The 12,828-nt window shown below is 38.5% G+C and overlaps 1 protein-coding gene across 1 annotated transcript in view; it reads right to left on the bottom strand.

Moving 5' to 3' along the window:
- Positions 1-12,828, bottom strand: part of LOC140244651 (cohesin subunit SA-2-like) — a 35,259-nt gene that overhangs the window by 9,591 nt on the left and 12,840 nt on the right. Inside the window, exons 14-25 of the mRNA XM_072324271.1 lie at positions 12,560-12,709; positions 11,786-11,926; positions 11,095-11,165; positions 10,102-10,270; positions 8,983-9,232; positions 8,022-8,164; positions 7,114-7,215; positions 5,262-5,410; positions 4,275-4,406; positions 3,583-3,776; positions 2,778-2,895; positions 1,778-1,915 (exon numbers count right to left, since the gene is read on the bottom strand). Coding sequence (XP_072180372.1) covers positions 1,778-1,915; positions 2,778-2,895; positions 3,583-3,776; positions 4,275-4,406; positions 5,262-5,410; positions 7,114-7,215; positions 8,022-8,164; positions 8,983-9,232; positions 10,102-10,270; positions 11,095-11,165; positions 11,786-11,926; positions 12,560-12,709 — 1,757 coding nt within the window. The remainder of the gene's footprint in view (positions 1-1,777; positions 1,916-2,777; positions 2,896-3,582; positions 3,777-4,274; positions 4,407-5,261; positions 5,411-7,113; positions 7,216-8,021; positions 8,165-8,982; positions 9,233-10,101; positions 10,271-11,094; positions 11,166-11,785; positions 11,927-12,559; positions 12,710-12,828) is intronic.

Here is a 12,828-nt window from a genome sequence, read left to right as displayed (position 1 = left end):
CTCAGGAGAGCCCAAAAACATGGCAGCCAAAGCACTATATGGCGAATGGAAAAGCCTTTCCTTTGACATGCCTTGGTGGCTTCATTTTTTGGGTAAGACAGTTAGGATTTGGACAGGACATCACTTACCTGATTATTTGACCATAAATCAAAAAAAGTCATTTTCACCAAAATATGAGATACGAGGTCTTGTCACCCCAGTGACGTTATGCATCCTGGTCGATTCCCATGGTCATTTGGGTGTGAAAAACAATAAGACCCTTGAATAATAGGACAACATGCATTTAAAGATTTTTTTCTCTTCCTTGCAATATTTTAATTTGAAGTAATGAGATAGATGACAAAATAATATTGCTTCATGCAAACAAACACACTCCTAACAAGGAGGAACACAGAAAGTTTTTTTTCCTCAAAATAAAGATAGACTCTCCTCTCCTGTATTGTTAAAGTGCTTAGAAGGACTCACTCCTTCTAAGCACATTGAAGTTAATATACAAGTCATTAGTATCCCTAAAGGCATCATTTTACATGGTAGGATGTTTTGTGGTACAAGAAATCTACACATATGCATCAAATGTGATAACTCAAATATTTTTAAAATCACTGCTCCCAATGATAACAATGTCTTTAACCCTATTCTAACTGGGGGGGGGGGGGGGTCAAATTGACCCCCCCCTCGACGTTTCGCGCCATGATTCCGCAACGCGCAAAGATTTTGCCGCGTCGTTTCATGACTTTTTTCATTCGAGTCTCCCACATATTTTGAGACCAAATTTGCGACGTCCGGGTACACCGTTCTGAAGTTATGCAATGTTTTGCATATGCATGTCAACCCGAAAAACGCTCGAATTCATGATTTCGTGTGCAAATCCAATGCAAACTGTGTTTTTTTGTTTAATTGATATAAATTAGATTATTTCAACTTTTAACCATTGAAATAAATCAATTCTAATGTAGATAAGCTTGAAAAAGTGCCTCCAACAAATTTTGGCAAAAAAACAATAGAAAACAAAAGATCGAAAAAACAATAAAATACATAAGAAATTAACAAAACAATAAAAAACAAAAGAAAATGATTTTGATTGCACTATTTTTTTACTAGAAAATTGTTTGATGTGTCTTGAGGAACTCTGACACAAAAATTTGATAATCCTTCAGTCTTTTTGATGGAGTTATAGGTGAAAATATGATTTCATGCGTTAATTTGCATAATTAATTTATTAAAAGATATGAAATCAAAATTTTTCTATTGTATGACCATGTAATCTTGTAGTTGACATCCGGCTCTATGTTCAGGAAAAATTTTGCGGCGATCGTGCGATCGGCGGCCGAGATCTGTAGGGGGGGTCAAATTGACCCCCCCCCCCCCCAGTAAAAACTTGGTCTCAAATAGCCCAGTTAGAATAGGGTTAAGGTAAATATAAAACATGGCAATCTTATTTTCTCACATTAACATTAGACTGACTTACACTTGAGTGCAAAAGATAAAATCCCCCCCCCCAAAAAAAAAGAAAACAAAAACAAAAACAAAACACAGACAAACACAAATCCAAAACCAACAAAACTAAACATGGTTAGTACCTTAAAGTTTCATAATTGCTTTATCACCAACATGTTAGTCACTTTTTAAATAATACTTGTAAAGAAGGTGGAACACAACACTTGAAAGTGTATCTCCACAATGTTATTCAACACTAAGGAAATGTCTTGAATGATAAATCATACAAGACAAATAAACAGGAACACTGTTGAACATGGTGTAACTTGACGCCCTGTACCTGGCCCTAGTTCTAGTTCCGCTTGCTCTCGGCTTGCCCTCATAACTATGTCTAGCTCTATTTTTCTTGGCCCTGACTGTCTGGCTGTTCAGCCAGGAGGCGACTGATGCCTGGGAGGACTGTGACAGGAAGTGTTTCCTGTGGAGAGGTAGCCATTACAACATGAAAAAGCTATGCATCTATTTCATGATAAATTTGGCATAACTGCATAATATGAGTACTCTACAATACTGGATAATAAATCTTGCACCTGCATCAAAAAGTAACAGCTCTACTGTCTGAGGAGTAAACACATATCTGAAGACAAAGTTTGCTTCTTAGACATTACTACTGCAGATGACCTTTTCATCCACTGACATGACAAATCTTGATAAATATATCCAAAGATACTGTAGGGAAAAGTGATCACAGCACTCAATACCAAGATTAGGGGACCCCCTACCCCCCCCCTCGCAAAAAAAAAAAAGAACAAAAGAAAAAGTGTCACATAGCTACACTTAAGTACAGAAAGGATGCATAAAGAGTGGATCACATGCTCTTCCTAAAAAACACATTCAAAAGAGACAAAGCCAACATCACTCATAAGAAATTTGGTGTAAATTAGAACTAAAGAAGCATTTTATTCAGTTCTGGTCTCATTGGAAACCAAAAATTTTTGTGCGCATGAAACTTTTGCCAATGTCACTAGGAGCCAAGATTCGCAGAAGAAAATGCACCTGAAAGTTTTTGTCTACACAATGCATTGAATTCAAGTGGTTATCCTTGAAAGTTTCATGCCATGAAAAAGGTCCTCGGCTCCAATTCGTGAAAGTCTCATGCAGGAAATGTTTCTGGTTTTACAATAATTGTTTCCCCCGATAAGATAACATCATCACAATTTCCAGGCATGAAAGAAACGGTGAAAGCGCTGAATGCAGACACTACTAAACCATGGATTTTTCTCTTGGCTTCACTTAGTAAGTGGGAGAAGACAATCTGGGAAGGAAGACTTAACACTCACTCAAAGTCTCTCTCTGATCCCTGAAGGGAAGCCTCTTCATCGGCGCGAAGACGTTTAGCAGCTCCTGTCACGTTCATGTGGGCATCGCGGGACAGCCACTGGTCGTTGGTTCCCTCCTCTGCATAAACAGAAGGGACATCAATACTCATTATTGTGAATCAAGTACACAAAAGTCTTCGGTTATTTTGTAAATTGTGAAGGGATTAATCAAAGAGTGTCAATATTCATCTTCTTAAATCAATTACACAAACTATTCCATTATTTTGCAAAGAGATCAATCTGAAAGCATTGGCATGTTTAATTCTGCAATGGAAAGGGTCCTAGAAGCATAAGAAAACTTTGAGGAGCGGTCCTCACTACAGGGGATGGAGTGATTTATAATGCAGAATTACTTACAAATCATAAAGTTTATATTTTTTCCAATATCTATGTATGAAATAACTTGAAATGATTGAGATAAAAAAGATCACCATCTGTTTTACTGCAGCAGTCCCATCAAAAATCAGGTGGGGGTTAAGAGAGCATACACCATTAATTTGAAAACGACAAATATGAATTCAATCTTAAACAACTGAATAATTTGTTTGTTAATCATCTCATCTCAAATTGCTTTGAACTCAGATTTATTCAAACCTACAGAACTATACATACACAAGTGACAGCCTGAAATCTACACATTCATTGGAACACATACTTTCTGACCTTGCAACGAGCCAATCCCAATCCCTTTGCAGATGATTTTATTGCACCCTAACTGCATAATATGCCCCCCTTTACAGCAGGAGAAAAGGTAGGATCCACTCACCCCCTTGCATGGCCATCTTCCTCTTGAGGTTCTTAGCCTGCTTCTTAGAGACCTTCAAGGGGCGTGGCACCTCGGGCATCCTCTCCACCAGGTCTCCCTGCAGCAGGCTGTGCCGGTAGATCCTCAGGGGCGCCCATTCCTCCCCCTCCTGCTCCGTCATGCCCTCCTTGAGATTCTTGTCAAGGTACTGCAGCCTGTGGGGAGGGGGACAGGGGAACCATGAATTCAAGAGAATCAGTAAAGTGACTAGGCAGCACTGAGTTTGGGTGGATAAAGATCTCAAAACTCTCTATGAGATTCTGGATTGATATTGAAAATAAAAACAACTGACTAAATTTGGCTAATTTTTGTACCTCCCAATTTTCGACATTATACCACATGTGCGGTTTTTCTGGTTCAATACCTCTCAGTTTGTCTGTCTGCCTGTATGTATGTACATTTCTATGCACACATGTGTACACATTTGTCTGGCTGTCTGTGAGACTTTGGAATGTGCATAAATCTATAAATGTTTATACAGTGTGTGTATACATATTCACTTATGAAGGTGTGTATAACTATACAAATGCATGCATACCACCATCACATCACTTAATGTATCATTAGTTGTAATCATATGAGATCATCTTTTCTTGTTTTAATTTTTTTTTTTCCTTTAGGTTCAAAGGTCAAATTATGAATGGTTTTCTTACACAGTGCGTTTGTCCTGCCTCATGAGTTTGCTGCTGAACTCGGTTAAGATTTCCAGGTAGCCTACATTAGGTGGAGGGCCATACTCATTGGCCGGGTCCTCCAGTGGAGTCAGGCTGAACTGGATCCCTTCCCTGTGAGGGAGGGCGGGTAGACAAACAAACAAACAAACAAACAAAAAAATAAATAAACAACTTGCCATGAATATAATTTAGCATACTACACTTTGGCTTACCATATATCAGCTACACATATAATCCAATATACTACACTTCAGTTTATGAGCTTGCCATGAATATGTATACAATGGCACCTGCTCATCTTCTTTTTGTATTATCGTGGAATAATACTGTACATTTCAGTTAATCATTTACCTGTTTCTACTATCGGGATTTGAAAATTTGTTCAATAACTTTGTTTAATTGACATAGTATTACATTTATGTGCAGAAAAGAAATGTAAAAAATCACTCACTAACCCAATCAATCAATCAATCAATCAATCAATCAATCAATCAAACAATCAAACAATCAAACAATCAAACAAACAAACAATCAATCAATCAATCAATCAATCAATCAATCAATCAATCAATCAATCAATCAATCAATCAATCAATCAATCAATCAATCAATCAATCAATCAATCAATCAATCAATCAATCAATCAATCAATCAATCAATCAATCAATCAATCAATCAATCAATCAATCAATCAATCAATCAATCAATCAATCAATCAATCAATCAATCAATCAACCAACCAACCAACCAACCAACCAACCAACCAACCAACCAACCAACCAACCAACCAACCAACCAACCAACCAACCAACCAACCAACCAACCAACCAACCAACCAACCAACCAACCAACCAACCAACCAACCAACCAACCAACCAACCAACACAATTCAGCTTACTGCATTAGATATGATGCACTATCTATGGTATAATGCATGTAATAAGAAACAGGGTCTTGGTTTCCTACTTGTGCAGGGCGGCCACTGCGTCCCTGGTCTTGATCTGATCCAGGCCAAAGGTGAGGGAGAATCTTCGGGCCAGCTCCTTGATAGCATTCAGCTGGCTCTGGGTCTTGGCCTCGTCGTAGCCCATGTCACCCTTCATGTCCTTAAACAGCTGCATAGATAAAATTTCAAACTAATGTCACTTGAAAAGGAACTTGTCACGAGGTTTAAGTTCCAGTTACAACTTACAAGCAGCATCGGTGTCAAAGTTTGGTCCTATAAGAGTATCTAAGTGAAGACATGTGGGTCATAAGCATAACTGTTGTAGATCTACCTGTTAAAACATAAAATTTTGATTTTTCACAGAACCTTCTTGCTACTGGATGTATCAAAGCAAATTGTTCCCATCTGAAACATTTACTGCGGATCCGCACATCATAAATAAAAAATATTTGAAAATATCATAAATAAAAAATATTTGAAAATATGAATACCTCTAATTATTCATGATATCCCCTGCGAGCACTAACACATCTTTATTAACAAAAACACAACTGAATGCATGTTCATTTTTCCCCTTTTTATGCTCAATCTTACAATGACTACCAAGAATATTTCACAGCATAGACGTAATAACAAAAAAAGACTGTTCAACAGGGAAATGAAATAATGACATGACATTGCGCAGCAGTCACAATATAAGAGAGAGAAAAGAATTGGGGCATCTATTCATAGTAACAGACAGAGACAAAAACAATACCTAGACGCTACATGACTTGGGCGAGTTGTGCCCAATTACATAGCAAGTGAGAGACAGAAAAAATTGATGAATAGACCAACTGGGTTTGGCTGACATACACAGGGTACAATAAACAAAGGGAGAGTGGAACAGATGCTGGAGGTAGACAGACGAAAGGTGACGGACCCCATCAAACCTTAACCACCAGCACAGTACGGTAAACAATTATGGGGGGGGGGGGGGATGGTAACACGGAGAATGAGATCAGAACAGCTGGGCAGCGTTTTTGTGAAACTTGGCAGGCACTGACAACTCTTCTAAGCTACTGAAATCCTTGCGTCTGATTGGCTGCGAGCAAATTTGTCAGTGAAAATCACTGATGGAACACTTCATGAAATATCCCCCCAGCATCCTTCGTCTGACCTTGGTGGCTTACAGGCAACGGGTAAAGAGGCTGGCATAAAGGGGCGGAGTCGCAGAGAGATGGAAAAGTCCAGAGATATCAAATAACTACTATGAACACAAGTATATACAGATTGCAATCAAATACCCAAGGGAGATAATACCCAAGGGAGATATAGAGGCCTGGAGACACTGAAGATAGACATCATGACCTAATTTGATAAGAGTGATACAGGGTGAAGCAAGAAGGTATTCGGGAGTGGGGGGGGGGGGGTGGTTAGGGAACAGTGATTTAAGCTCTAAAGTCTCAGAAACAATATTTCTATAGTTTGCTGCTTTATCCATTTATTACCAGCAGGTACAATTTATACCATTCACTGTTAGTATTTCATAGGGGACAGTAAGAAATTTTCTTTTGTATGAACCCTTTGTTGTTCAAGCACAAATTTTTTGGTTGCATAATTTTCAAAAGCCTCTCAACTGCTAAATTCTAAATTGGCAATGTATTTGAGGAGATCTTTACTTATGTTTCTTCCTCAAATTGACAAATTATTGTACACTTCTTTCTAATTTGTGAAGACTTGATTTTGGCAATTCCAACTATTTTTCTTTCAGCCAACTATAAGATAAACAGTGAAATTCAGAGTTGCAAATTTAATGATGGCAAGATGATAATCTCTGAAAGAAAGTTTCCCAAGAACGTGATGAGTAACAGTAACATGGCTATATCTGACCTGAGTGAGACTGAGACCCAAGGTACGAGCGCAGCTGATCTTGTTGTTTTCTCTTGACTTAGCCAGCGTCATCTTGATGATGTCCCCGTAGTCATTGTAAAACTGAAAAGATTGAAGTTTGCATTTGTTAGTTATATCTTCAACTAGGCACTGACTGATATAAATTGAGAGTTACCTGATTCATAAAGACAGATCAGAGAGTGTGGTACTTGTCCGATCATATCACCCTTATTTTAAGGGCATATGATCAAAATATATCTTATATTATGTAGTGTTTACTTGCAACACTTTCAGGAATCCATAGGCAGCTGAGGGAACAAATATCTATTGTATCATTGCATTCTTGTTAATGGTCAAATTTCAACCCTAACACACAAAATCACATTTTTCAAGCTACACAAACTCTTTTACATCATACACAAAGAAAGAGAATACAATCAAATGGTGTCACATTTTCTTCTCATTACTCCCCCCCCCCTAAAAAAAAAACCAAACAAACAAACAACAAACAAACACAAGAAATAAAAATGTATTGTTTGATCCAATATTTAGCATAATACTCTAGAAAGAAATACATACTAGGTGAAATAATGTGAAAATTAGGACGATCAAGGGTATCTCCAATTGCATAAATAATATCAACAGAGATACGGATGTTCAAAATGTAATAGTTCAATCAAAGACTAGCAACAAGTCTGCAGAAACTATTGATACTTCTGATGCTAACAAAAAATAAGCATGACAATTTTTTTTTTAATAATCACTTTTTAGGAAACAAAACATATTTTGTGTAGGTTTACAACATATAAAAGACAATCAAACATTCTTACAGCCATGATTAATAAGATTCATTCGTCTAATGTACCGAACCATACCCAAGCAGCTATTGAGATAATTGGTGTACTAACCTTCATGTAATGCTTGAAGATGCCTGATGCATTCCTCATTTCAATGATACTGAAGACAATCAGCTTACAGAAGGAGGCCAGAAGGTTGCGCCTCTTGTGGAGGACCTCGATCTTGTGAGAGTCGTCCCCCTCCTCTTCATCTTCTGTCAACAGAGGGCGGCATGACCATGTTGAAGAAATGAATCATGACTGCAACACAGCACAGTAGCCTGCCACATTTATGCTCTTCAATCACACACATTTTGCATTAACCATGGTACTTTCATCTAGCAAGGGGTAGAGTATACAATATGTACAGTGTATATCCATTTGTTGCCCCCTTCCTTTACACCGTCACAGGGAAAACTCAACAGATAGTGTTATCTATATGCCATATATTTAACAAGTCTAATTTGTCAAGAATTGGAATTTCCTGATAATTCTGTGCGTGGTTAGCAATTGTGGAGTTCTGCAATGGACAGACAAAGCGGGAAGAGCATGCAGCCATTTGCAAAGTAAATGCACCAGCACCAAGGCCTACTAAAATGTATTATCATGCACCTTGTTCATGTACTGTGTATTGCACATGTGCACATACATTTATGTTGTGGTCAAAGTTGCTATTTTTGTGTATCATTAAATTTCCACGTAGCATCCAACCCCCAAATTTCGAGAAAATAGAAACCTCACAAAATATATGCTTATACAGTAGTTTGAATGAATGAAAAGGAAAACACAAAAGCATCACTAAATTTTTAAACCAGATTTCACACTGGAGAAGAATGTTAAGATTATTAAACATCTTATCCTCGCGTTGCCTGCCCAGCAGAAGGGCCTTAATCCTTGTGGGTGCAGAAAAATCACAAAAAATTATGATCTCATCATATGAACGAGCTTTCAAATCTCTGTCAAATTATGTAAAGAACAAAACTTTGATTTTGAGGTGGATTTCATGTTAGGGCGCTCTGTTCTTCTCTCTCACCTTCATCATCTTCTTCCACAAAGACATGCTCCTGCACAAAGTCCGACAGCTGCGTCTGCAGGTTGAGGTTGGCCTCGTAGACGAGCGGCGTGAGGGCGCTCTGTACGGCCAGCTGGCGGCTGAAGACCACCATCAGGTCGCAGATGGTGGTGAAGGCATCCTCCCGGATCTGCTCGCTGCCGTCGATGAGGAGGGAGGAACAGGTCTTGATCAGCTCGCTGCACTGCTTCCTGATCTTCCTCATGTCGGACTGGCCACCAGAAGGCGTGGGAGAGAAGAGAGTTTGAGAGATATATATTGCAGGGCTCAACACTAACGGTGGCCCGGTGGCCCGGGGCCACCAAAAATGAAAGTCGGGCCACCAAATTTCAAAAAAGGACAAATTTGGTGGCCCGCCTCGGGACACCACAATTTTTTGAAAAGTATGTCAATAAATTCGTAACTTTTTGCACCGGAAATTAGCAATCAAATTTGTTTCAAGGATGGATGACAAGGACTGAATGAGTGCCTGAAAGAGAGTGTTGCAAGTTTAATTTATGAGTAGATATGTCCAACTTTTAATTCTTACTATCATAAAACTTAAATATTTGACTCATTAAAAAAAAACAGGACTTTTAATGTTTTTCATTGTGTTTTTTTTTGGGGGGGACACTAAATTTTTCTTTCGGGCCACCAAAAATGTGAAATTTAGGATTTTGGTGGCCCCATCGGGCCACCAAACAAAAAAGTTAGTGTCGAGCCATGTATATTGAATGAAAAGATGTAAAGAGATAACTGGATGAATAGATACTAAAATTGCATTACATTGTGCCATTTGTATACCACCTTTTCCAAGGGTACAAAACCTTTTACCCATATAAAACAATATATCGGACATAGTAAACTTACAGTACACAAACAGACAAAACTAACAAGTGTGAAATATTATATAACATTCCTGGAATGAATGGGACTTTAAATACTTCTTGAACAATAAATTACATGATATTTTCACTAGTCAGAGGGATAATAAATTCTAAAGCGGGGGGGGGGGGGGATATACATAGTAACACAAGAAAGGAGGGGGGGGGGGGGGGGTTGAGGGGAGAAGGGGTAACTGAACATCCTTCTCAGTCTCACCATTTCCGGATTCAGGTTGTCCAGCTTGGACATGTTCCACATGATTCCATAGTGACAGCAGGCAATGGCGTGGGTAAAGATCTGGTCTGGGGCTGTCCCACGGTCACTGCACCGCTTGACCAGGCTGAACAGGGAGTCATACAGCTCCCATGGTGTCAGGTCGTGGCAGCTATGGAGGGGCAAAACAGGACAAAATGAAAAAAAAAAAAAAAAAGAGAAGAGAATGAATAAATCTTGTCAATTTGAAGATCACACAAGCCAGCAAGAATGTTATCTCTGATTACTGTAAAAATGGAAATTTTCGTGGCGTGGCCTTTTTTGCACATTTTGCGAAACCAGAAGCTCCTGCGAAAATATAAGCTCTCAAATAATTTTGCATGCCATAGGTTCCAGTAATCAATGTCCTGATTCTATGGAAGGACATGCAAAATTCATTTTACCAAGCCGAGCGCAAAAAAAAATTACTCACACGAAAACAGCCACTTTAACAGTATACTCAAAGTATGCCAAAGCGTACATTAACTGGAGAAGACATTTCTAAAGACTTCCCGTATTCAAACTTTGAATGTGCATGTCACACACATTGACTGGAACTATGAGTATATCATATAATTTGCATATGACACATATATCACACACAGCTTGTAAAAACATGGCACTCTGCTAAATGATAATCCTACATTTTCCTATCAGACATATAGTGTCAATATGCATGTCCTAACATCAAGAGGGCTGATATAAACATATGAAATGTCCAGTTAATATCGTCATGGAAAACAAATACAAAAGGTATGATATCAACTTCAGCGCTCTACATAGTGGTTATCACGAATACAAAATCATAAACAAAACAGCATAACATTTTGTTACTACTTCTCATTGTGAACTGCCCTTCTATCAGCAAAATATAACTTTTTTTTTCAATCAAATATTTTCAAGAACCATTTTATATATCATGTTATCATACAGTATGAGAAAAAAATAGTCAAATACCTGTAAAAGGACGTAATTCTTCTGATACTTGATGAGAGAGCATAAATCTCATCTTCTGTTGGATTCTGTGACTGTTGGAGAATATAAGGATGAAATACAGCCATGAGTTATGGATCAAGTTTGTGAGAGAAAATGGAGGCAGAAATCATGGCAAGGAGTATCAACTTAACAAAGTATATGCTTCATATTTCATGGACAATCTTACTATCAGTACTTACAAGAAAAGATAAACTGTATACATCATATATTTAGCAAGTCTAATTTTTGCAAATCGGGAATTTCCAACAATTTCGCAATCATGAATTACAGTAAAGAACAGAGAAATACATGCGTGCACATCGCATTCATGTCAGGATCTGAGTTAATATTTTTGCATGTTGTCAAATTTGTTAACAGCACCCTAAATTCACAAAAATAAAACCTCACTAAATATATCGCATATACAGAATTCTCTACAAATTAATCTACACAATTTATATTTACCCACAAATAACTAGACAAACTCTGAACTATGCAAAGTGTGGAAGGTTTCTCATGACAATAAAAAGTTTTAGTTTCAGGTTTAATCGAACTTTTACTGCACACCTCTTCAAAATAGTGCTCTGACCTCAGGGAAGAGAGCTTCAACACTTTATGTCAATTGGTAAATACACAAAATGGAATAAAACCAATAAAAAACTGCCACACTCACTATGAGGTACGCATCAATGCTCCTCTTGAGTTTCTCTGCCACACTGTCTAGGAGGGTACTCCGAGCTACCTCCACCCGGGGCGTGGTGCTGAATTGCTCCCCTAGCAGACACTCATAAGTCTTGGCACAGGCATCCAGCACCTTGGGGGGGGGGGGGGGGGGGAGGGATTTCATCAATAGTGTTATGTCAGTGACCTTTCAGTGACAAATCTGCTCTCAGCCAATCAGATGCAAGGATTTCAGTAGCTTAAAACAGTAGTTAGTGATTGACTAGTTTTATGAAATGCTGCCCTGGTATCAAGAAGAATTACAATGCCTACATTGACCAGCTAATCAACTTTCAATTTTTGATGCTTTTGACAGTGATCATGCAGCACTGACCACCAATCTGCAATTGTATCTGCTTGTCGGATGGTCCTGCATACATATACCAACTTTCATTGGAGTTTCTTGGGTTATTAGAAGTTTATTGTGGTGGCAAGAAGTAACTACAAATCAGTAGAATGGATTGCATGGTACAAAATGACACTACCTTTGCCACCCCTACGTCGCAAGGATGTGATAACAATCACTAAACTCAATATATGGAGGACACAAGAGCTTACTCTGGTATTCAGATTATCATCTGGTTTGTGGATGGTTTGTTTTATTTATGTTACTCTGATGGCATAATTTTTTTAGTTACTGAGTACAACGTTGAAACAAATACGCACTGTACCCCCAGGAGAGTTTCGACCCTACTGACCAACACTGAACCACCCAAAATAGTCTCACCTCAGATTCTGTATGCTTCTCCACGATGTCCCTCATCTGGCGTAGCAGAGAGTCCAGGTGCTTGTCCAGCCGACTGGTGGTGTAGATCTCGACATCAAAGTGCTGAGGGATCTCCAAGAGATTAGCCACCTTGTCCCAGTCGGTGTTGAACTGCAGGCAGGGAGATGTGGGAATATGGCAAATAAAAAGAGCTCTAAGAGAGGATAGGGTAAAGACCTTACAGTGAATTCCACATCATATCAAAAATTTGCTGCTAGGTAATAAAATTA

The sequence above is a fragment of the Diadema setosum genome, chromosome 21 (assembly GCF_964275005.1).
Source record: "Diadema setosum chromosome 21, eeDiaSeto1, whole genome shotgun sequence".
Classification (NCBI taxonomy): domain Eukaryota; kingdom Metazoa; phylum Echinodermata; class Echinoidea; order Diadematoida; family Diadematidae; genus Diadema; species Diadema setosum.
The sequence above is the reverse complement of the archived record's forward strand: the minus strand, read 5'-3'. Positions and strand labels throughout refer to the sequence as shown.